The sequence below is a fragment of the Elephas maximus genome, chromosome 22 (assembly GCF_024166365.1).
Source record: "Elephas maximus indicus isolate mEleMax1 chromosome 22, mEleMax1 primary haplotype, whole genome shotgun sequence".
Classification (NCBI taxonomy): Eukaryota; Metazoa; Chordata; class Mammalia; order Proboscidea; family Elephantidae; genus Elephas; species Elephas maximus.
In genome coordinates, this window is record NC_064840.1 from 77,019,333 (window position 1) to 77,042,108 (window position 22,776).

At 41.5% G+C, this 22,776-nt stretch overlaps 1 protein-coding gene across 1 annotated transcript; it reads right to left on the bottom strand.

Moving 5' to 3' along the window:
• Window positions 1-365: 365 nt before the first annotated feature.
• FRG1 (FSHD region gene 1) lies at window positions 366-17,339 on the bottom strand. Its single transcript, XM_049866629.1, has 9 exons — window positions 17,150-17,339; window positions 13,319-13,389; window positions 10,614-10,739; window positions 9,647-9,704; window positions 8,321-8,435; window positions 5,444-5,548; window positions 2,418-2,509; window positions 1,676-1,786; window positions 366-473 (listed from the first exon to the last, which is right to left on the bottom strand). The coding sequence occupies exons 1-9, from the start codon at window positions 17,209-17,211 to the stop codon at window positions 437-439; spliced, it is 777 nt and encodes a 258-aa protein (XP_049722586.1). The 5' UTR covers window positions 17,212-17,339; the 3' UTR covers window positions 366-436.
• Between the last annotated feature and the right edge of the window lie 5,437 nt (window positions 17,340-22,776).

Genomic DNA, 22,776 nt, shown 5'->3' on the forward strand with positions numbered 1-22,776 from the left:
GATTTGGCCAGTACTTAAGAGGTAGAATCACAGAGCCTTGTTGACTGACTGCACTGGGAGTTTCTAACTCCTTTTTAAAGCTACAGGTTAAGCATCAAGTCACGTAAAGGACAACTGTAAAGCAATGAAGACAGAGTCCACAAGCCACCCGGGAAGCATCGGCTTCACTGAGTAGTACCTCAGACTTCATGAATGAAAATCCAGAAAAGCAAAAAAAAATCTGTGACACTAGCGTCATTTCCACGTGAAGCACTGCAAGCTAACCAGCGGGAACATTCTTAGGGAATCTCGATCCAACTTGATTAATCCTGCTGAAACTAGCTATTCGTTCAACACTAATTCCGTAACAGACCAAGGACTCCATAAAAGAGCTTCCACTGAATATTTTATTCAGAAAAAAAAAAAAAACAGGATAAGATAGAAACAAAAATCCTGGTCATTTGCAGTATCTATCAGCTTTCAATTTGGCTCTCCTGTTTGAACCAAAAAAATAAATAAATAAAAAACATTAATTTATGTAAAACATGCCATATATAGTTAATATTTATGTTACAGACAAAAAACTGCTACTAAATATAAAACTCATGCTTAGAAACTGCTCTCAAATTTGGTTATACTGCTGCAAAACATACATTCAAATGTGTATTCAAATTTTATATTTTTAATTCCCCCAGTATGTCATAAACATTGTCCAGTGGCTTTTTCGGTGCACAGCAGCAGCACTTCTGGCTGCAGCCTCTGAATTAAGCAAGCCCTTAAGTTCTAACTATCAGGGTGGCAATGCTGTATTTTCACAAGCGAAAAAAGTTGGAGGACACGGAGCTTACTCTAGTTCTTTTGACCCTGCACCCTGATTATTTTTTACAGCCCCTCCCTGATTTCTTAGAACTAGATGCATGCTAAGTCGCTCAGCTGCAAACAATTCTTATCTCATTTACTTACTTCCGGGAACTCTATCAACTACCCAACGGGAACTACGTGATTAGCCATCGCCTTTGTCAAACAGCGCACAGGGAGATTTTAAGACTGATTTTGCAACACATGACTTGGATGAGTAAGTGGCAGGAGATTACCAAAGTCTCTATCCGGCTGGCACTTGCCTGGCTGACAACTGTAAGCTCAGTTACACCTGTTTTTTTTTTTCATGTTGTACATGTACAACAGTATTTACCTAAATAGTAGACATAAATAAATAATACTGGACTATGATAAATATCTTGCACACTTTTGAATCCAACTTAATAAAACTGCTTTGAATTTAATTCATGTAACTTTTATACTTGGTAACTTTTTAAGCCGGTCTATTTTTCATCTGATCATTAGGAACGTGTATGACTCCAAAAGAATCCACAGAGTTTTGATGTTAATTACACTACTTCTACCTACACCTGGTTCTAACAGTTATGTAACGATGGTGGTAAATAAATTTATAAAATAGTTTCAATCAAATCTGAATCTCTTACAGTATGTAAGTATTTAGAATCTGGCTGTAATTTCAAGATACTCTTTCTTGGCCCTTTCCCCAGACTTACGATGGGATTTCTAGGCAATATTACCACGTTCTCAAATCATAAATAAAGACTAAAATTTGAAAACTGATTTAAAAAGAATATTGGTTTTATACACACCACTTCTATTGGCTACTTAAAATAGTTGGAAATACAAATACACCTACCTGTCCAGAAGTGTCTCATGCAAAAATCCATCTTTCCGAGCCTTTTTAAGAATCTTATTATCTTCTTTACTTATTTTAAGTTTGTGGTCTTGGAAGCTCTGAAATTTCTTTCTGTTAAGAAAATGTTTTAAAAATACCTCAAACTTTGCTTACATGTGTTCACTGATGAACTTATAAAGTTTTCCATTCATTAAAAAATCTGAGTTCTTCAATAACCCACAGCTTTCCAACTACAAAGGTGACCTCCTTACTGACCCACCCCATAAGGCAGCTGAGCGGGTGACTCTACAAGCCCCGCTTCCACCAAGAAAGGCTGGTTTGAGTTCCTTGTGTCCTGGCTTTGCTCAGCATCTGTTTGGCGTAACAGTCTGATAGGTTAAGCAAGAGGGAGAGCTGACTAGCCCAAGTGCCTGTGGCTTTGAAAGTTGGCAAGTTAACCAGGAAAACTGAAGCCCTGAGAATTCGAGAGCATTCAGCTCCATGCTCTGTCCTAGACCCCAAAACCAAACTCATTGCCCTTGAGTCGATTCTGACTCATAGCGACCCTGTAGGACAGAGTAGAACTGCCCCATTGGGCTTCTGAGGAGTGGCTGGTGGATTCGAACTGCTGACCTTCTGGTTAGCAGCCAAGCTCTTAACCACTGCGCCATCAGGGCTCCTCTGTCCTACAGTGGACATTAAAAGCTCCTTGAGAAGCACTTCCTGACCAAACCTTCGGGTCTGGAAGGAGAAGACTACGTACACGTAATTGATTTCACACTGCTTAATATTTCCTTTGTCTTCTTCTGGAATGTCATCTTTTTTCTTGGTTTCTCTTTCAGCACAGGACCTAATCTGGATATTGGAGAAAAGAACACAACAGGTTATATACTTACCTTCTCCCTCTGTTTTAGTCACCACATAAGAACATTCTAGGCGATTTCTCCAGAGGAAAAAAAAATCAACTTAGCAATGAGATTCAGAAAACAGACAGGTTCTGGATTATGTGTCTAGGATTTCATATATATAATTTGTAGAAGTAATTGCTATTGTATTTCTCTAGAGCCCTTGTGTCAGATACACTAAAGATAAAATGATTTGAAAAATATTTTACAAATCAGATTGTGCTGAGCAATTAGGTAATAATTTAACAGATATAAGTGTGGCCTCAGAGTGAGTATGTGTTGTTAGGTGCTGTTGAGTCCATTCTGACTCCCAGTGACTCCATGTGACACAGCAGAACTGCCCCATAGGGTTTTCCAGGCAGTAACCTTTATGGGAGCAGATTCCCAGGTCTTTTTCCCACACTGCTGCTAGGTGGGTTCAAACCACCAACCTGTCAGCAGCCGAGTGCTTAACCGTCATTCCACCAAGGCTCCTTAAAGTATATACTGAGATCTAATTGTCCATAGCAGATTATATTGATTTTTTATCATACTGAAAGCTTAAGACAGAAGCTACTTTACTTTGGACAGACTATTACCAAATATATTAAGACTTCACATAACAGAATTTGTTTTTACTTAATTGGAATCCACCACTTTAAAACTCTCCATACATCCTCGTAAGTTTTGACAGATACTTACAATCACATGCGATATGTTATTTGATCCAGATATAGCAATTTGGATCAATTAAGTGGGACAAAGTAGAATTTAGGCCTTTGGAACTGGCTTGGAGACCTGGAGGCACAGTGGTAAAGAGCTCAGCTTAACCAGGAGGTCGGCAGTTCGAATCCACCAGCCACTCCGTGGAAACCCTATGGGCAGTCCTATTACGTCCTCTAGGGTCACTATGAATTGAAATGGACTCCCAGTGGGTTTGGAACTGGCTTAATTTGCAACACATAGGACACGTGTCTCCAAACTGGTCTTTGTGGCTCACAGTCCAGTGCCAAAACTGTTCAGAAAATGGTGACCAACACCACCACACCTGTGTGCCAATGACATACGTGTCACAGTTTGGCTAGAGGGGTCCTGGAAGACCCGGGAAAGTTCCTGGCTGGGGCCTGTGTCACCGTACTACTTTTGGTAGGAGGGATCTGTGGTCTGGTTGACAAAGCCAGGCCAATAGAGGTGGATGACCGACAGAGACCAGCACAGCCTTCGTGTAAATGGAAGGGTGCTAGGTAGTCATTACTCAGAGCTTCCAGGTCCCGGATTAACCACACAGACCCAGGGAAATCGGACAGGTCCCTCAAACTGCTGTAATTAATGGTAACACAGTGTCTCTCTCCCTAGAAGTGTAAAGTACTGCACATACATCTGTACTGTCATCAATTAGTCACACGTTGGAAATGTAACCAAGGTGAACAATAATTTAAACATGATATCATAAAACTAAGTATGAATAAAAAAAGGTATGAATAGATAAATATAAATAAATAAACTGAATTACATGTAGCCAAGTCAAAAATACACTAGCATATTCTTAATGGCTGGCTTTCTGAGAAGCAGTCTGGTATGAAATGTGAAAGAAGCTTCTGGAGTCAGGTGGGCCTGAATACACAGCTCGCCTCTACCATGTCTAGACCAAAACTGGTGAGGATGCAGGGAGGGTCAGAGGCTGCTTCCGCACCTGTAAAGTTAAGACAACAGCTATCTCTTAGGAGCACTAAAACATTAAAGAAGACCATAGGTGGGACGCTTTCAGCAGTGTGTCATATTATAAAATGCTATTAACCTTTGACGTGACAGTAAATGACTTTAGCGTTTTAAAGAGCGTAGTCACATCATATATAAACCCATTGCCGTCGACTCGATTCCGACTCATAGCAACTCTATAGTGCAGAGCAGATCTGCCCCACAGAGTTTCCAAGGAGTGCCTGGTGGATCTGAACTGCCGACCTTTTGGTTAGCAGCTGTAGCACAGAACCACTATGCCCCCAGCATTTCCCACATCATATATACCACATTTATGCAAATTTACACGCAAGTTACGAGTTTCTGCCAGCTACACAACCCCCTGCACGTTACTTTTGTAAGCGCATTATATCAATGTTTTTTCCAGGTTGCTGACTTCAATTCCAATTTCTGATCACAAATGTGAGGTGCACAAGAAGCAAGGGTCTTTCTATAGACCTAGGCTCATGGGCATGTGACTAAGGCGACTTATGACCACTGATCAAAGACGCTGACACTTAGAAGACATAATTAAACTACAAAATGAGCAAACCTAACATAACCTAATGGTTTCACTTAAGACGATCTGATAAGGTTTTCTCAGTCAAACGTTAAGCTAATTTAATAGAAACAAACACACAGTTTCGATTGCTTATTTTGCAATTACTGGGGGACTACCAAACTTGATCCGTGACTTCTTGGCTTATACCTTTATTATACAATTATGATCAAAAGTAACATTTTTGGACCATTTTTATAAACATAAACATGAGATTAAAGTAAACGAACAGAACAATATGATGGGGACAGGTGAATGAGGTGGAAGTGTCCTGAGACCTGGGTGGTATACACACACGTGGGTGCGCCATGCCAGAACCGTTTTACCTAATGTCATCACTTCCGTGCGTTGTATGTGTGGGCGCGGTATTTACGTGGGCATGTTACTTGTGGTGGAAACCCTGGTGGTGTAGTGGTTAAGCGCTAAGGCTGCTAACCAAGAGGTCAGCAGTTGGAATCCGCCAGGCGCTCCTTGGAAACCCTATGAGGCAGCTCTACTCTGTCCTATAGGGTCGCTATGAGTCGGAATCGACTCAACGGCAATGGTTGGGTTACCTGTGGTGTTTTACGGTATGAGGTGTGCTAGTCTGCGGATGCATGTGGTGATTACCTTGATCATTTCCTCTTCTCCTGCCGTTTTACTCTTGGCTTCTATATCGCCTGCTTCATTGCATCTAATAAAGCAGCTATTTGAGGCCAATAAAGCCATTTTCCCCTAAATAAAACAAAACAACAAAACAGAGCTATAAGAATAACTGCAAAAGAATTCTTAACTCTTTAGACTAGTTTCTCCCCCGATTCTAAAAGTAAATCAGGAAAAAGAATTAATAGAGAACCAGGAAAATATAAAAATGAATACAAAAGAAAACCAAAATAACCTATAACATTACTCTGCAAAAATAACCACAATAAATATTTTTAGTATATTCTTTCGGTAGGACTAAATTCTGACTATGTACAATAAAATTGTTTTCTTTGGCCTAAAAGATACTGTCTTAGTTATCTAGTGTTGCTGTTAACAGAAATACCACAAGTGGATGGCTTTAACAAACAGAAATTTATTCTCTCACAGTTTAGGAGGCTAGAAGTCTGAATTCAGGGTGCTGGCTCTAGGGGAAGGCTCTCTCTCTCTGTTGGCTCTGGGGGGAGGTCCTTGTTGCTTTAGGCTGACCTTCCTGCAGCCTGGCATCTCTCTTCCCCCACCTCTGCTTCTCTGGCTGGCTTGTTTAATCTCTTTTGTATCTCTACAGAGAGTGACTCCAGACACACCCTACCCTAATCCTGCTACGTTAACGTAACAAAGACAACCCATTCCCAAATGGGATTATAACCACAGGTATAGAAGTTTTATAATACATATTTTGGGGGGACACAATTCAGTCCATAGCAGATATATTAAGGATATAACTGATTTAGTTCAATTTAAAAATGAGCTTTACAGACAAAATAAAAAAATGTGAATAATGTGATCCAAAATAATTTACTCAAACAGTAGTGTTTTAAGTAACATTTCTTTTCACTATAAACAGGAAATAAAAACATATAGAATAGCTAGCCTTTGGTGCCTTTGAATCTACTATTCAGAACTTCAAGAAGCAATGTCTAAGGGACTTCCACATGTGGAAAAAACATTCATACTCTTCTTGGTTGTGTGTACGCTGGGGTCAAAAAAGTTTGAAAGCCACTAAATCAGAGATTTTATCCTCAGAGATGAGGGAATGAGTCTCAGTAGTTACCTCTTTTTTTGAGGATGCCTGGCTAATTTATCATCTTAGAAAACACCGTTGGATCCTATTTTGAATTTGTTGCTGTATGTGATCACTGGTGCTACTCAATGACTGAACTGTTCTATGTAGTTATTGTATGAGAGACTGGTGTCCACTGGTCCTGGCTGTTGTTGAGGTTAACATCTACTTATTGGAGACGATTTAGCTTTTGTGGAAACCCTGGCGACGTAGTGGTTAAGAGCTATGGTTGCTAACCAAAAGGCTGGCAGTTCAAACCCACCTGGCACTCCCTGGAAATCCTATGGGGGCAGTTCTACTCTGTCCTATAGGGTCGCTATGAGTAGGAATTGGCTTGACAGCAACAGGCTGGTTTTTGGTTATTTAGCTTTTTCATGTCTCTGTTCAATCTTTACTGCTTACACAAATACAAGAAAGAACTTTAGGTATTCTGTATAAACAGACATAGACTTAACAAAGTACATACTGCAGCACCATCCTACTTAATAAAAATTAATCTCTTTATCCTTATTTTGTATTAAAACTATATTTTTATACACTATATTTTTTTATCTTCTGAACTCAAGGACTTTTACTTTATTTCTACTTCATTTCAGTGAACTACCATTATCATTACTATTTATTATTTTATGCAGAAATTGTCATGACTTGGTCAGTGGCCATTCCCTCGAGCCTGTCCCACTGTCCTCTTACGACAGTTTTGGAGGCATCTCTAATTCCTGCTAGCAAAGAGACAGTCCTAAACTATCCTTGTTCTCCTGTCCCAAGACTTAGAATCGGCTATCCTCTAAGGAATCCTAGTTTTTTAATGAAAATTAAGAGACCCAAATCTAGGCAGGAGGGGTACACGGGAACGGTGGAGGCAAAACACTACTGCTGTTTTTGTGGTGCCATTTTTGGAGATCATTTTAATGTTATGAGTTCGTATGATTTTTTTCCCTCCAATTTAATGTACTATAGTACTTTTTTTTTTTTTTTTTTTTAAAAAGAATACATGCTCTCGTTGACTTTTTTTTTTTGCCACATAGAACTATGGGTTTATTTTTGTATGGGCACCAAACAAGCTTCTACATAGTCTGTCATCTCTCCCATACAATGTTTTTTTTATTATTATTATCAATTTTTATTGTGCTTTAAGTAAAAGTTTACAAATCAAGTCAGTCTCTCGTACAAAAATTTATACACACCTTGCTATACACTCCTAATTGCTCTCCCCCTAACGAGACAGCACACTACTTCCCTTCACGCTCTCTCCTCGTGTCCATTTGGGCAGCTTCTGACTCCCCCTGCCCTCTCATCTCCCTTCCAGACAGGAGATGCCAACACAGTCTCATGTGTCTACTTGATCCAAGAAGCCCATTCTTAACCAGTAACATTTTCTATCCCATATTCCAGTCCAATCCCTGTTTGAAGAGTTGGCCCCGGGAATGGTTCCTGTCTCGGGCTAACAGAAGGTCTGGGGACCATGACCACTGGGGTCCTTCTAGTCCCAGTCTGACCATTAAGTCTGGTCTTTTTATGAGAATTTGGGGTCTGCATCCCACTGCTCTCTTGCTCCCTCAGGGGTTCTCTGTTGTGTTGCCTGTCAGAGCAGTCACTGGTTATGGCTGGGCACCATCTAGTTCTTCTGGTCTCAGGCTGATGTAGTGTCTGCTGTATGTGGTCCTTCTGTCTCCCTCACTGACTTTTAAAGACTTTCTTTTATACCGACAAGAAGCTTTTATAAACAATCAACTACTTACATCTTGAAAGACTGGCTCCCATTGTTCTCTTGGCCCAATTGCATCTGAACGCCCAACAACAAGTCCATCTGAATTTATACCAAGATATTTTCCATACCCAGATTTCAGGGCAATTCTTCAGATTAATAGAAAAAAAGTTCAATTCAATATGGAACATAAAAATAGTGTACACGCACAACACACAAACTGAGAGAAGTTCAATATGGAACACAAAAATAGTACACATATACACATATGATTTCCTTATAATGAGATTTTTTATTCTAATGAAGTACTGTTCAATACAAGGAAAAAAAGTTCAAAATACACATCTGATGTGGTTCAACATATCTCGATAGGCAGAATTTATATAGAAGTACTTACTGGGTTTGAAAACAAACAAACCCAACGTCCTTTTTTTTTTTCTGATTATAAAATACAGGTTTGTAGTTGAGCATTAGGAAATTATAGTAGAAAGTGACCCACCTTAACCCACCACCTGAGATAATCACATGTGTTTTCCATACACAGACACACACACAGACACATTAGGAAATTATAGTAGAAAGTGACCTATCTTAACCCGCCACCCAAGATAATCACGTGTTTCTCCATACACAGACACACAGACACACACACACACATACATTAGGAAATTATAGTAGAAAACGACCCATCTTAACCCGCCACCCAAGATAATCACGTGTTTCTCCATACACAGACACACACACATACGTTAGGAAATTACAGTAGAAAGTGACCCATCTTAACCCACCACCCAAGATAACCACATGTGTTTTTCCACACACAGACACACACACGGAAACACTGGTGGCGTAGTGGTTAAGAGTTAAGAGGTTGGCTGCTAACCAAAAGGTTGGGGGTTCGAATCTACCAAGTGGTCCTTGGAAGCCCTGTGGGGCAGTTCTACTCTGTACCATAGGCATTGACTCAACAGCAATGGGTTTGATTTTACAAAAATACAAATATATACGCACACAGATATTCTAGTAGAAATCATTTTAAAATAAAAAGAGATAAATTAATGGGCTTTTTTAATATCCGAAGTATTATCTTGGATAATCATGTATGCTTTACATATGAGGCTTTCTGTTCTAAACGCAAACTCATTAAAAATCTCACTTAATACCTAAATAATTACTGGACGTACAAATAATGCTGTATTTTTGAAATGCCACAAAATCTACTTTTCAGAAAAAATTATTTTGCTTTTTAAATAAAAATTACTCTCTGGGCTTCAGGTAGCTAGATACTAGTATTTTTTAATGAATGAATTAAACACACACACACATAAATGTTATTAATTATTGTTCAACTCAAGCTTACCTGGAATCAGATAGTTTGACAGCTGTAAACTGCTCTGGGGGACTAGGGCCCTCATCCACTACAAAAGAAAACCATTTTAAGATAAATTTGACATTTGCATTAAACATACACATAAAAATTTTTTCAGCTGTAAAAAAACGTAACTTTTAAAAAATATATTAAGACAGCATAACATGTACAAGTTAGTGTGAGTTAGGCATCAGGGTATGTCAAAGGCAGAAATAATGGTGATCCGTGAAGCTGTCTGCCTTTCCCACTATGATGATTAAGTCCTTCTCCAATGGGCGAAAGTTGCCTGTTCCTAATTTTAATATAAGAGTATTTCGATATAAGTATGATAATACAGTATCTATAATATCAAGATCTATCTTGTCTTCAGAAAACTGCGGTGTTAGCTTTTACATACTTAATAAGATAGGCCGGCAGGGGGTGTATACTTAGTCACTTCCAAGATTGCTCTGTGTGTTATAAACAAATAGGTAAGCACCTAACATTTAAAAACCAAATGCTCTAATTTACTCAACGGATGACGATTCTGACCAAAAGGTACTGCTTTTTCCTTTCAGTTACCTCACACTTCGTTAGAGCGTCTTCTGATGGGCTAACGGGGAGGACAGACTTCAAGTTGTTAACTACACCCCAGATCAGTCAGTTCTGGCAAAAGGTCCAAAGAATGAAGAAATTCAAACCTCTGATTTTCTTCTTAACCAGATTTTCTTTTTTTCTTTCCACTTACTATTTCAGTTATCCATGCTGTATTTGTACCTGGGACTATACAGAATGTTCTGAAATGCTCATACTGAAAAGAGGGCACCGCCACAGTGGGAAGAGAGTGGAGGAGTCAGATGCAGTGGCTCCGTTCTTTGGAAATATTGTTGAGACCAATAAGAACGTGGCCTAAATGAGTGTCGTAAAATATATACTTAATGTGGCTTTGTCCCTTCCCCTGCTTCTACCAGACACAAACCTTCTTTATGTGGAGCTCCCAGGGTGAAAAGGCCATTGTCCAGTGCGTGTATATAGGTTCCTTTATCCATTTCAATGGCTATGGTTCCTGAGATTTCACCAAAGTTTGTTACGGTCCACCAGATTCCTAAAAAATAAAACCAATATTTAAACTTTAAATTTTAGAATGAACACAAGATTCTCTTTTGTTGTTGTTGCTATAATTATTTCTTAAAGCTTTTTATTTTGCAGTGGTAAGAAATAATACAGAAAGATCTCATGTACCCTTCATCTACTTTCTCGCAACGGTAACGTGTTACGTTATTCCGGTACAATGTCAAAACCAGGAAGCTGACACTGATAGGATCCATGGACCTTATTCAGGTTGTATCAGTTGTCTTAGTCATCTAGGGCTGCTAAAATAGGAGTGTCACACACGGATAGCTTTCAAAAACAAATTTATTTCCTCACAGTTTAGGAGGCTAGACGTTTGAGTTCAGCATGCCCACTCTAAGAGAAGGCTTTCTTTCTCTATTGGGTCTGGGGAAGGCCCTTGTCTCTTCAGCTTCTGCTTCCTGGTTCCTTGGAAATCTCCATCTGGCTTGGCATCTATCTTACCCCATCTCTGTTCTGTTAGCATGTTTAATCTCTTTTATATCTCAAAAGAGATTGACTCAAGATATACCCTACTTTAATGCTGCCTCACTAACCTAACAAAGACAGCCCATTCCCAAATGGGATTATAACCATAGGTACAGAGGTTGAGATGTACAACATGTATTTTTGGGAGACGTAATTCGTTCCCTAACACCAGTTTATATGCATTCATTTGGGTGTGTGTGCATATTCACGTGATTATTACCAGAGTTAAGGTTAGGTTCCTTTTAAAATATAAAAAATGTATAGGTCATACACATGAAGGTACAACAAGATATACAGAGAACAGTCTATTCTCTGCTGTCCAGAGGCAATGACTGTTTCTTACCTATTCCCCCAGAAAGAGTTTGTAATTTTAAATCAGAAGCGAAATAAGCAGAAACCATGTCTATGGACATTAATGTGTACACAGAAATGCTCAACCCTAGGGTCTACCTATTTAAACAGATTGCTGCAGAAGTTTTTAAGGGAAGGAAACACGGCCTCAAATCTTCCCCGTGGAAACGAAGTCAGTCACTGACTGGGCATTAGACAGCGTCTGATAACAAGAGTGGAGAGGGAGGGAGAGAAAGAGGCAAAGACTGGCCTAATAAGAGATGCACACTTACGTATTTACGGATGGAACAACATATCTCCGATTTGCCTTAAAATTCTCCAGAAAAAAAAATGTGTGTGTGTGTAAATGAAACAAGACTGACGAAATATCGATAATTACTAATACTGTGGTCTAAGAACACTAGGGATTCATTACACTCTCTTTACTTTCATATTAGTTCGAAAACTTCTATAATAAAAATTTTCAAAAATGGAGTTAATTCCACTAGACAAAATTTCCTATTTGGCGAAACAATTCAGGCTTTCATTACTTATTTTAATAGATATTAGTAAAATTTTAGCTAAAGGCTGTTAGAAAGCAATAAACATAATAATTTAGCAAGAGGTTCAGATAATAATTTGAGCTATTTCTGACTTGTAGCTGTAACTGTTTTCAGTAGAAGGAACAAATGCTTTATTTAGAATTGTGACCAAAAGCCCCATCTGAAAATCTTAAGAATACAGCAATTAATGATTTTAAACTATTTGTATTTTATATGTTCTATGCCATGTTGACCGAGAACACTTATCAGTGGTTTACAGATGAAGAAGACATACTTATTATGATTTAAACAAACTACAGAGACGTGTTTAAGGTTATCTCTTTCTAAAAATTACAGAGACTAAATTAGATTTTCTTCCTACATAGTCTTATAACACATAAAAGATTGTCACACATTGTCATTTTTTATTCACCTGTCTAGAATGTAAGCTCTATGAAGGTAGAGACCAGATCTATCTTGCTTATGAATGGCTTCTACAATTAAAATGTGTACATATTCAAAGAAAGTAATCTGCAAAATATATTTGGTTTAAATAATATTTATCCTTAATAGGGAAACCCTGGTGGCATGGTGGTTAACAGCTACAGCTGCTAACCACAAGGTCGGCAGCTTGAATTCACCAGGTGCTACTTGGAAACTCTGTGGGGCGGTTCTACTCTGTCCTATGGGGTTGCTATGAGTTGGAATTGACTCGATGGCAATGGGTTTTTTTTTTTTTTTTGTATCCTTATCAGGCCTTGAAAATTATGTATTAGAATCGCTGGGCTATTAAGTAAACTAATACTAAACCAAAAAACCAAACCCGTTGCTGTTGAGTCAATTCTGACTCATAGCAGCCCTACAGGACAGCGCAGAACTGCCCCATAGGATTTCCAGGGAGCTGACCTTTTGGTTAGCAGCCTGAGCTCTTAACCACTGGCCAAGTAGACTAATGGTCCCTATGAGATCAGAGAGTTCTGTTTCATCAGTCTTATGCTTTGTTCTGATAGTGAATGGAAGGTAGCAGAGACCTCTACTGTGCTAAAGAACAAAGGGAATCTACAAATACAGATGGTATGTGAGCACTTAAGACACACAGGAAGATGTCACACATTCCTTCTATTTTTTTTGGTATTTGTCTAGTAAAATATTTTTAATGAGAACTCAACAGATGTTGAATTTTCTCAGCATAAAGTACTGAAAACTGACTCACCGACGATATCAAGCTGGGTTTCTTCTTCCTCTTCTCTTTTTCTTTTCTTATCTTTGCTCTTCTTCTTCTTACTACAGGAGATCATTTATATAGATGAGTTTAGATATATTGGATTGTGTGTTAAATATCACAATATGGAAACTTAGCAGAGTCTTTTAAACTGTACACTGATTCACAAATTATCAGTTTACAATGATTTACTCTGATGCACTTTTACTCAGCACTGGGAAGTGACTTCTGGCCCAGTACACACGCATGGACCCTGGAACCAGACTGCTTTTTTAAATTTTTATCTTGCTTTAAGTGAAAGTTTGCAAAGCAAGTCGGACTCTCATACAAAAATTTATATACACCTTGCTGTATATTCCTAATCGCTCTCCCCCTAATGAGACAGCACACTTCTTCCCTCCACTCTCTTTTCATTTCTATTCGGCCAGCTTCTTATCCCCTCTGCCCTCTCATCTCCCGTTCAGAGAGGTGATGCTAACATAGTCTCATGTGTCTACTTGATCCAAGAAGCTCACTCTTCACCAGTATCATTTTCTATCCCATTGTCCAGTCCAGTCCCTGTCTGAAGAGTTGGCTTTGGGAATGGTTCCTGTCCTGGGCTAAGAGAAGGTCTGGGACCCATGACCACCGGCGTCCTTCTAGTCTCAGTCAGACCATTAAGTCTGGTCTTTTTACGACAATTTGGGGTCTGCATCCCATCCCACTGCTCTCCTGCTCCCTCAGGGGTTCTCTGTTGTATTCCCTGTCAGGGCAGTCATTGGTTGTAGCCAGGCACCATCTAGTTCTTCTGGTCTTAGGCTGATGTAGTGTCTGGTTTATGTGGCCCTTTCTTTCTCTTGGACTTACAATTACTCTGTGTCCTTGGTGTTCTTCATTCTCCTTTGCTCCAGGTGGGTTGAGACCAATTGATGCATCTTATATGGCCGCCTGCTAGCGTTTAAGACCCCAGACGCCATTCTCCAAAGTGGGATGCAGAATGTTTTCTTAAAAGATTTTATTATGACAACTGACTTAGATGTCCCCTGAAACCATGGCCCCCAAACCCCCGCCCCTGCTACGCTGGCCTCCAAAGTGTTCGGTTTATTCAGGAAACTTCTTTGCTTTTGGTTTAGTCCAGTTGTGCTGACCTCACCTGTACTGTGTGTTGTCTTTCCCTTCACCTAAAATAGTTCTTATCCACTATCTAATTAGTGAAAACCCCTCTACTTCCCTCCCTTCCTCCCCACTCTCATAACCATCAAAGAATATTCTCTTCTCTGTTTAAACTATCTCTCAAGTTCTTATAATAGTGGTCTTATACAATATTTGTCCTTTGGCAGCTGACTAATTTCGCTCAGCATAATGCCTTCCAGATTCCTCCATGTTATGAAATGTTTCGCAGATTCATTATTGTTCTTTATCCATGAGTAGTATTCCACTGTGTGACTATACCATAATTTATGCATTCATCCGTTGATGGGCACCTTGGTTGCTTCCATATTTTTGCTACTGTAAACAGTGATGCAGTGAACATAGGTGTGCATATATCTGTTCATGTACAGGCTCTTATTTCTCTAGGATATATTCCAAAGAGTGGGATTGCTGGATCGTATGGTAGTTCTATTTCTAGTTTTTAAGGAAGCGCCAAATCGATTTCCAAAGCGGTTGTACCATTTGACATTCCCACCAGCAGTGTGTAAGTGTTCCAATCTCTCCACAGCCTCTCCAACATTTATTGTTTTGTGTTTTTTGGATTAATGCCAGCCTTGTTCAGACTGCCTGGTTTTGAATCCTGATTCTGCCCCTTCTTAGCTGTGTGGTGCTTGGAAAGTTACTCAACCTCTTTGTGATTCAGCTTTCATATGTATAAAATGGGGATAATAATATAACCCACCTCATAAAGTTGTTACGAGGATTAGGAGTTAATACACACCCTCATACTTCGCTGATGGGAATATAAAATGGAGCAGCCACTTTGGAAAAAAGTTCGGGGTTCCTCAAAGTTACATTTAACCAGCAATTCTATATAGCTGAGGAGAAATGAAAACATGCTCTGACAAAAACTTGTATCTGAATGTTCACAACAGCATTATTCAAAATACCCAAAAGGTAGAAACAACCTGAATGTCCATCATGTGATGGATAAACAAAATGTGTGATATAAAGTGAATATTATTCAGCTATAAAAGGAATAAAGTACTGATAAACTGTGAAACATTACGCTAAGTGAAAAAAAACAGACGCGTAAGAACACATATTGTATAACTCTGTTCGTACAAAATGTCCCAAGTAGGCAAATCCATAGAGACAGCAAGTAGATTAGTGGTTGCTACGGTCTGGGGGATAGGGAAATGGGAATGACTGCTAATGGGTATCAGGTTTCTTTCTGGAATTAGATAGTGATAATGGTTGCTCAAACTTGTGAATATAATTTAAAAAATCACTGAGTTATACACTTTGCGGCGGGGGTGGGGGGGAACCATCGCTGAGATTTGATTCCGACTTACAGTGACCCTATAGGACAGAGTAGAACTGCCCCATGGAGTTTCCAAGGAGCACCTGGTGGATTCGAACTGCCGACCTTATGGTTAGCAGTTAGCACTTTTGGTTAGCAATTAACCACTATACCACCAGGGTACACTCTCAAAGGATGAGTTTTATGGTATCTGAATATCTCAATTAAAAAAAAAAAAACTACCAAGGGTGATTTAAAAAAAGACGTAACTGTGCTTTAAACTGTTCTTGGCACGCAGAAAGTGCTATACGGAAGTGTAAATTATGACTGACAGTTGTAAGAACACAAACTTGTTGGCATTTTCTGTATAAATTAAGCTTTCCGAAACTAAGCACGCCCCCCCGCCCCCTCCCCTAATTCAGACGGTAAGAGTCTCAGGCTTATTCAGAATACATTCCTGAATGCAAGACCAGTGGGCAGAGCTCTTAAGGGCAGTGGCTCCAGCTTGCTTCTCCACATTTCATTTTCATCTCACCTAAATGTACCCCAAGCTGTTTATTACTCAGGCCAAGAGGAAACACTCAACATTCCTATGAACAGTCAGCCCCCCACACATCTACTTAGAAAAGAAGTGGAAACAGGAATGTTTTCCCCTAAAAACCTAATAGTCATCAATCACTACTACCTCCCCTTGCACTCGGCTCTTACTATACTCACACGATCCCATTTAATCCTCATGGTAATCCTATTAGAGAAGTATCATTCATCCCTTTTCATAAATGAGTAAATAGAGTCTAAACGATAATAACCAACTTGCCCCAAACCACAACGTTACTGACTGGTGGGGTCCAGGTTCCTGTCCTATGGTTCTTATCGCATCCCCATCAAAGCCCATATGCGACTCAGTCAAGTTCCACTTCTCATATTACATTAAACAAAAAGGAACTTTTGGAGGGGGGAAGTGGAGGGCGGAGGGGAGTAAGTGTGAAAATCACTCTACCCTAGTGGTCAGCCCAGTGCACACTCACCACCCGCAGGTGTGGGGCGAGGCCAGAACCAAAGGAAGCGACACTTGTGGCTCCTGGGGTCTGTCTCCCTCCTGTTCAGGCTGTAACAGCTAAGGAAGGAGCCCTGGTGGCGCAGCGGCTAAGCGCTCGGCAGCTAACCAAAAGGTCGGTAGTTCGAATCCACCGGGCGCCCCTCGGAAACCCCAGGGGCAGCTCGACCCCGTCCTAGAGGGTCGCTGCGGGTCGGAGCCGCCCAGACCGCCCTGGGCTGGGCTTCTCACAGCCGAGGCGCGTCTCCGCCGTCTCACCAGCTCAGGGGCGCGGGGACGAGCCGCAGCGCCGCGCGCCCCAGACGGGACCCCCTCCCCGGGCCGCGCGCACCTCCTGGCCTTTGCCCCCTTGAGCACGAGTTTGGTGGACTTCACGTAGGAGTACTCGGCCATGGCGCCGGTGACACTTCCCGGCAGCGGCGGGCGACGGAAGGAGGCGACGGCGCCGGGGACGCTCCCTCGGAGAACGCCGGCTTCTCCCCACCTGGACTCCAAAAATCCTCCCTAGAAGCCCACTTCCTGTTTACCTGGCCGGCGCTACGGCAGCCGCGGAGGGCCGAGATTCGCCAGCGTCCCGTCTCGTTCTCGCGGGACTTCGCCGTGCGGGGCAGGGCTTCCCCAAGCGAGGGACCCGGAAGGGCGCGCCCCCTGGTGGCCGGCGGATCTCATAGCCACGGTCTGCGTGTCAAGCCACTCGTGACAGCCTGGCTGGGTCTCAGAAGCTGGCGACGCTGCCATCAGACAGAGAGTGAAAAGACCCAATCAGACCTTTCGGTTCTGCAAATATTTATTATCTTCTTTTAACTGGGGAAACTTGAGTATGCACAGGAAACAATTAGGGAATAATATAAAATGTAATTAAATGCCAAATTGGGGGGCCACAGATTTCACGAGTGCGGTAGGAAATGGGGAGCCCTGGTGGTACAGTGGTTAAGCGTTTGGCTGCTAACCAAAAGATCGGCAGTTCGAATCCACCAGCGGCCCCTTGGAAACCTTATGGGCAGTTGTACTCTGTCCTGTAGGGCGGCTATGAGTCGGAATCCGCTCATGGCTAAGAGGGTTGGTTGGTTGGTAGGAAAATGTGTAAAGTTTGTCCTTGAAGACCAGAGTACTCAGGGAAGCCTTTCTGTATAGGGTGGGCTTTAGAGTGGCTTTCATGGAACCAGTTGCCTGAGTATTTCTCCTACCTGCTCCAGCCTCTTCAACAATTTTATAGTTCACCCCCCAGGCTCCATTTTCTCCACCTTCTAAACAGTCTTGCACACTAACTGATCCTTAGAAAAAGAAAGAGCTGATCATTATTATTTCCTTTCCTAAAACCTATTAAAGGCAGCCCATCTCTTTCAGAGAAAAAAAAAAGGGTGGCGCCACTTAGTAAACTATTGATGGTCTGCCCTCTTTTCCTACTAAGACTGGGAACAAAGGCCCTGAGAGCGGAGGGTGCCTACCTGAGAAATAGCGAAGAGACTGGTGTGGTTAGAGGAGAAGCAAGTAAAAGAGAAATAGGCTATACTATCAGGGAGGTAATAGGGGGTTGGGTGTGGAACCTAGAGGCACAGACAGAGAACAGAGGGGCCCCCAAATCTGCAAACAAAGTAACAAGAAATGGGCCAGGGCACAGAAAGAAAGCCATTCCCCAGAACAGTGGGGCAGGGTACCTAAAAATAGCCCGCAAACTTCTTTAAAGTTGCCTTTCAGAAGCAGCTGGAGAAAACCAGGCCCGGGGCATGCACAGAACATCCACCTGTGACCGCTGTGTGACCTTCCACTGGGCAGTGAGGGGCTACAGCCCCAACTGGGGAATCCAACCCGGGAGCGAGAGACTGCGCAGGCGTGACACCCCATAATAAGTCCTGCTATGAATCCCAGAGGCCTCCGGGACAGGAGCCATCTTGGAAAGCTGCTGTGCTGGCGCACCTTAGTTAACACATCCCCGCCTATGTCCGTGAATAAACATGAATCTTTTCCAGCCCAAGAACTTTTAAAAACGGCAGGCCCATCTTTGTTCTGGGAGATGAGGTTAAGCGTTGCTCTAGGCCCTCTTCATCTCCGCTTGCAAGCCTCTTCAATAAAGCTTTGCTCGTGTGGAAAACTACGTGCCTTACCTGCTCATTCTTGACCAGTGAGAGGTAAGAACCTTATTCTGGTAACACTACCGCTAAGCTCTTGCCACCGTCCTCGTCGTGTTAAATGATAGGAGGTCTCTGAATCGTCTGTTGGCTGCTTCTGCTTATAATGCTGCCCTTTTCTCCTATATCCATTGCCATGGAGTTGATTCTGACTCATAGTGACCCTACAGGGCAGAGTAGAAACTGCCCTTGGAAACTGCCCCATAGAGTTCCCAATCTTTACTGAAGCCGACTGCTGCATTTTTCTACCACCCAGAGACTGATGGATTCAAACTGCTGACCTTTCAGTTAGCAGTCCAGTGCTTAACCACTGCACCACCAGGGCTCCTTCTATACTTGGCCTTTTTTTTAACCTTTAAGACAAACTCAGGCATCATTTCCTCCCTAAAATCATCTTTGAGTCACCTCCTGTATTTCCCGAAATATCCTGCTGTATTTCTCGTGCTAAAATTGTGCACTTTTTTAGGGCAGGACCTGTAGCTTGTTCATTTTTGTGAAGAACCCAGTGCGTAATTCAGAATAAGCACTTAATACATGTTTGTTAAAATAGTAACGTTCTAAAGCCTGAACTCAAGCTGTGGGATAGTGAGGAGTACGGCCTTACTGGAGAGGAAGGGGTGTGGTAGAAAACGGGGGAAAAAATTGGGTGGGGAGAGAAATTTCGTAGTATGGAGGTCGTTGGAAGCCAATTCCTTATTTATCAGAGATCTTTGCATAAGACCCTGTGCTTGTTGTACAGGGAATACGAAAGGTGTATCAGACTCAGCCTGATCATCAAAGGACTTCAACTAAGGAACCAAAAATAAAAACAAAAACCAAACCTGTTGCCGTCAAGTTGATTCGGACTCTTAGCGGCCCTGAAGTAACCCGCAATAACACGGTACAGCTCTCATTTCAGGGTGTAGCTTCTGGACTCAGACTGCTTGGGTGCACATACCTGGCGCTCTCTTCATAAGCTGAGTTAGTTTGGGCAAGTTATTTAACTTCCATATACCTAAATTTCTTCAGCTATAAAATAGGACCTGCTCCTTAGAAACAAGGATGGCGAGACTACGTATCACATACTTTGGACATGGGATCAGGAGGGACCGGTCCCTGGAGAAGGATGTCATGCTTGGTAGACAGTCAGCGAAAAAGAGGAAGACCCTCAATGAGATGGAATGACAGAGTATCTGCAACAATGGGCTCAAGCATAGCAACGATTGTGGGCATGGCGCAGGACCAGGCAGTGTTTCCTTCTGTTGTATGTAGGGTCGCTATGAGTTGAAACTGACTCAATGGCACCTAACAACAACAACACATACGAATGATACCTCCTAGGGTTATGATAAAAATTAAAGGGATTAATACAGAAAAACACACAGAAAAGTCCTTGGTAGCTATTATTATTAGATATCAATGTACCATGGGAAAATAAAGTTCAAATAAAGTGCTAGAATAGCATATGATGGGGATATGTTATAAGTTCAAATATTTTAGGCATTAGGCATGTTTCAACAAATGGAAGTGCTCACTCGCCTATGCCGAGAAATTTGGAAGGAGCTACTTGGCTAACCGACTGGAAGAGATTCATATTCATGCCCATTCTAAAGGAAGGTAATCCAACAGAATGTGGAAATTATTGAACAATATCATTAGTATGACACAAAGGTAAAAGTTTGCTGAAGATAATTAAAAAATGGTTGGAGCAGAACATCCACAGAGAACTGCCAGAAATTCAGGTCAGGTTCAGAAGAGGACCTGGAACGAGGGTATCATTGGATAATGTCAGATGGACCCTGGCTGAAAGCAGAGAATACCAGAAGGATGTTTACCTGTGTTTTATTAACTATGCTAAGGCATTGGACTGTGTGGATCATAACAAATTATGGATAACATTGCAAAGAGTGGGAATTCCAGAACACTTAACTGTGCTCATGCAGAACCTGTGCCAAGTTCCCTTTGGGTCCTGCCTTGGTTCTCCAGCATCTTCATGATTTTGTGAACTATCCAGTACTTTTTCATTGAATTCCTAGTCTGCTTAATTTGGCCAGAATTAATTTCTCTTGTTTGCAGTGAATAAAAATTATGCTCTCACATTAAAATCGCACTCCGTCCAGGCAGCCGGTGTAATCCCACTGGAGAAAAGCATGAATTTTATTATAAATTCTGGCTCAGAAAGATCCTATCTTAATTGGTATGGTTTACAGTGGAGATGAGCAACTTTTTGTAGAACTTGTTTTTAAGAGTGAAACAAAATCCTCTTATGAAAACTTTCTAATCAACTGTCTGCTTAAATTTATTAAATGGCCTAGTGTGCAGTGTTAATTTACTCTCCAGGGCATTTGACGAAACAGTTTTGTATTTCCAGAGTAATTTTTTTTTTCTTTAAGATAACGCTTTGGAAAATAAAGTATTTCTTAGTCCCTTGTCCCCTTAAATTGCCTCTTTTCATTGCCATAAAAGCTATTTTTTGAACATCTGTTTACTTTTAACACAATCAAGTCTTGTGTGATTAAAGAAAATGAGTATTCTTGCTCTTGTTTCTGGAACTACTTCAGTTTTGAAAATTGACCAAGGACACATTGCCACATCATCTTCTCCCCTGTTAGAACCCCTTGGCTAAGAGGGAATTCCTTTTCTATCTTAACAGTGGCAAGAAATACAGTTTCCTTCTTGGAGAACTAGGCAGATGACTTCAGAGCAGGACTTGCCTGTTTGAATACAAAGCCAAATTCTACAGATTTTTGCTTGAAGCTTCTGTACCCATTATGACTACTGCAGATGCTAATCCACCCTTCTCTTCCTCTCCCCGCCCCCACCCCCCATCTATTTGGACTGACAATAAAGCATTTAGAAAGTTTACTGACATGCAGAGACATTGTTTTTGGAAATTCGAGAACAATATAGTGGTGGGACTCGTTTGGCTGTAGTAGAATTCAAACTCAACTTGGTTTAACCCGTGTAACTGAAAAAACTAGAGTGTAGCTTCAGAATGGAGTCCCTGGTTGGTGCAAACAGGAGCTTGTCTACTAACCGAGAGGCTGGTGATTCGAGGTCCGCCGAGAGGTGCCTTGGAAGAAAGTCCTGCTGATCTACTTCAGAAAAAAAATCAGCCATTAAAAACGCTATGGAGCACAGTTCTATTCTGACACATAGGGGGTTGCCATGAGTTGGAATGGCTGGGCCTAGGGCTCAGAAAACGTGGTTGGGACTTGGTGCCTCCCAAACTCGCAGCTTCGTTTTTTTCCCCATCGTCTTTATTCTCAGACAAGTTTTTCCTTCGTGGCACCTCCAGCCTTGCATTCCATTAGCTCCGCAAACCCAGGAGAGAAGCTTCTCCTAACAGTTTCAGTAAGAGACGGAAGATTGACTTTTAGGAGGTCTCACTTGGGTTTCATGCTCATCTCTGATCTGATCTTTGGCCAGTGGTGAGATTATATTCATTGGCCAGGCCAATGTCACCTGCCCATCCAGGATTCCTGTTTCGTTCCCTGCACGGAGCCTTTGTAAGGATTAGGTAAAGGCTCACTTTCCTCCAGGTTGATGCGGCCACGTGTCAGGCAAGTGGCTTGGAGAGCAGAGGGTAGGTCAGATTTTAGACCCCACCTGCTCCCTCAGCTGGGTTCCTTCGTTGAATGAACAACATACTCAACTGTTAGCAGGTGCCCTGTGTCTACTTCTGGAGCTGGGGGTGAGGTCACCTCCCCTCAAACCTCACGGACAGAGAGTGGCTTCATTTAGTGGCTCGGATGATGGCTTAATACCAGAAGGGGAGGGGGGCAGGTGCTGTGCCAGCAAAAAGTAGCCTAACTTTTTTAGCCTTTATCTCAGAGACCATTTACAATCA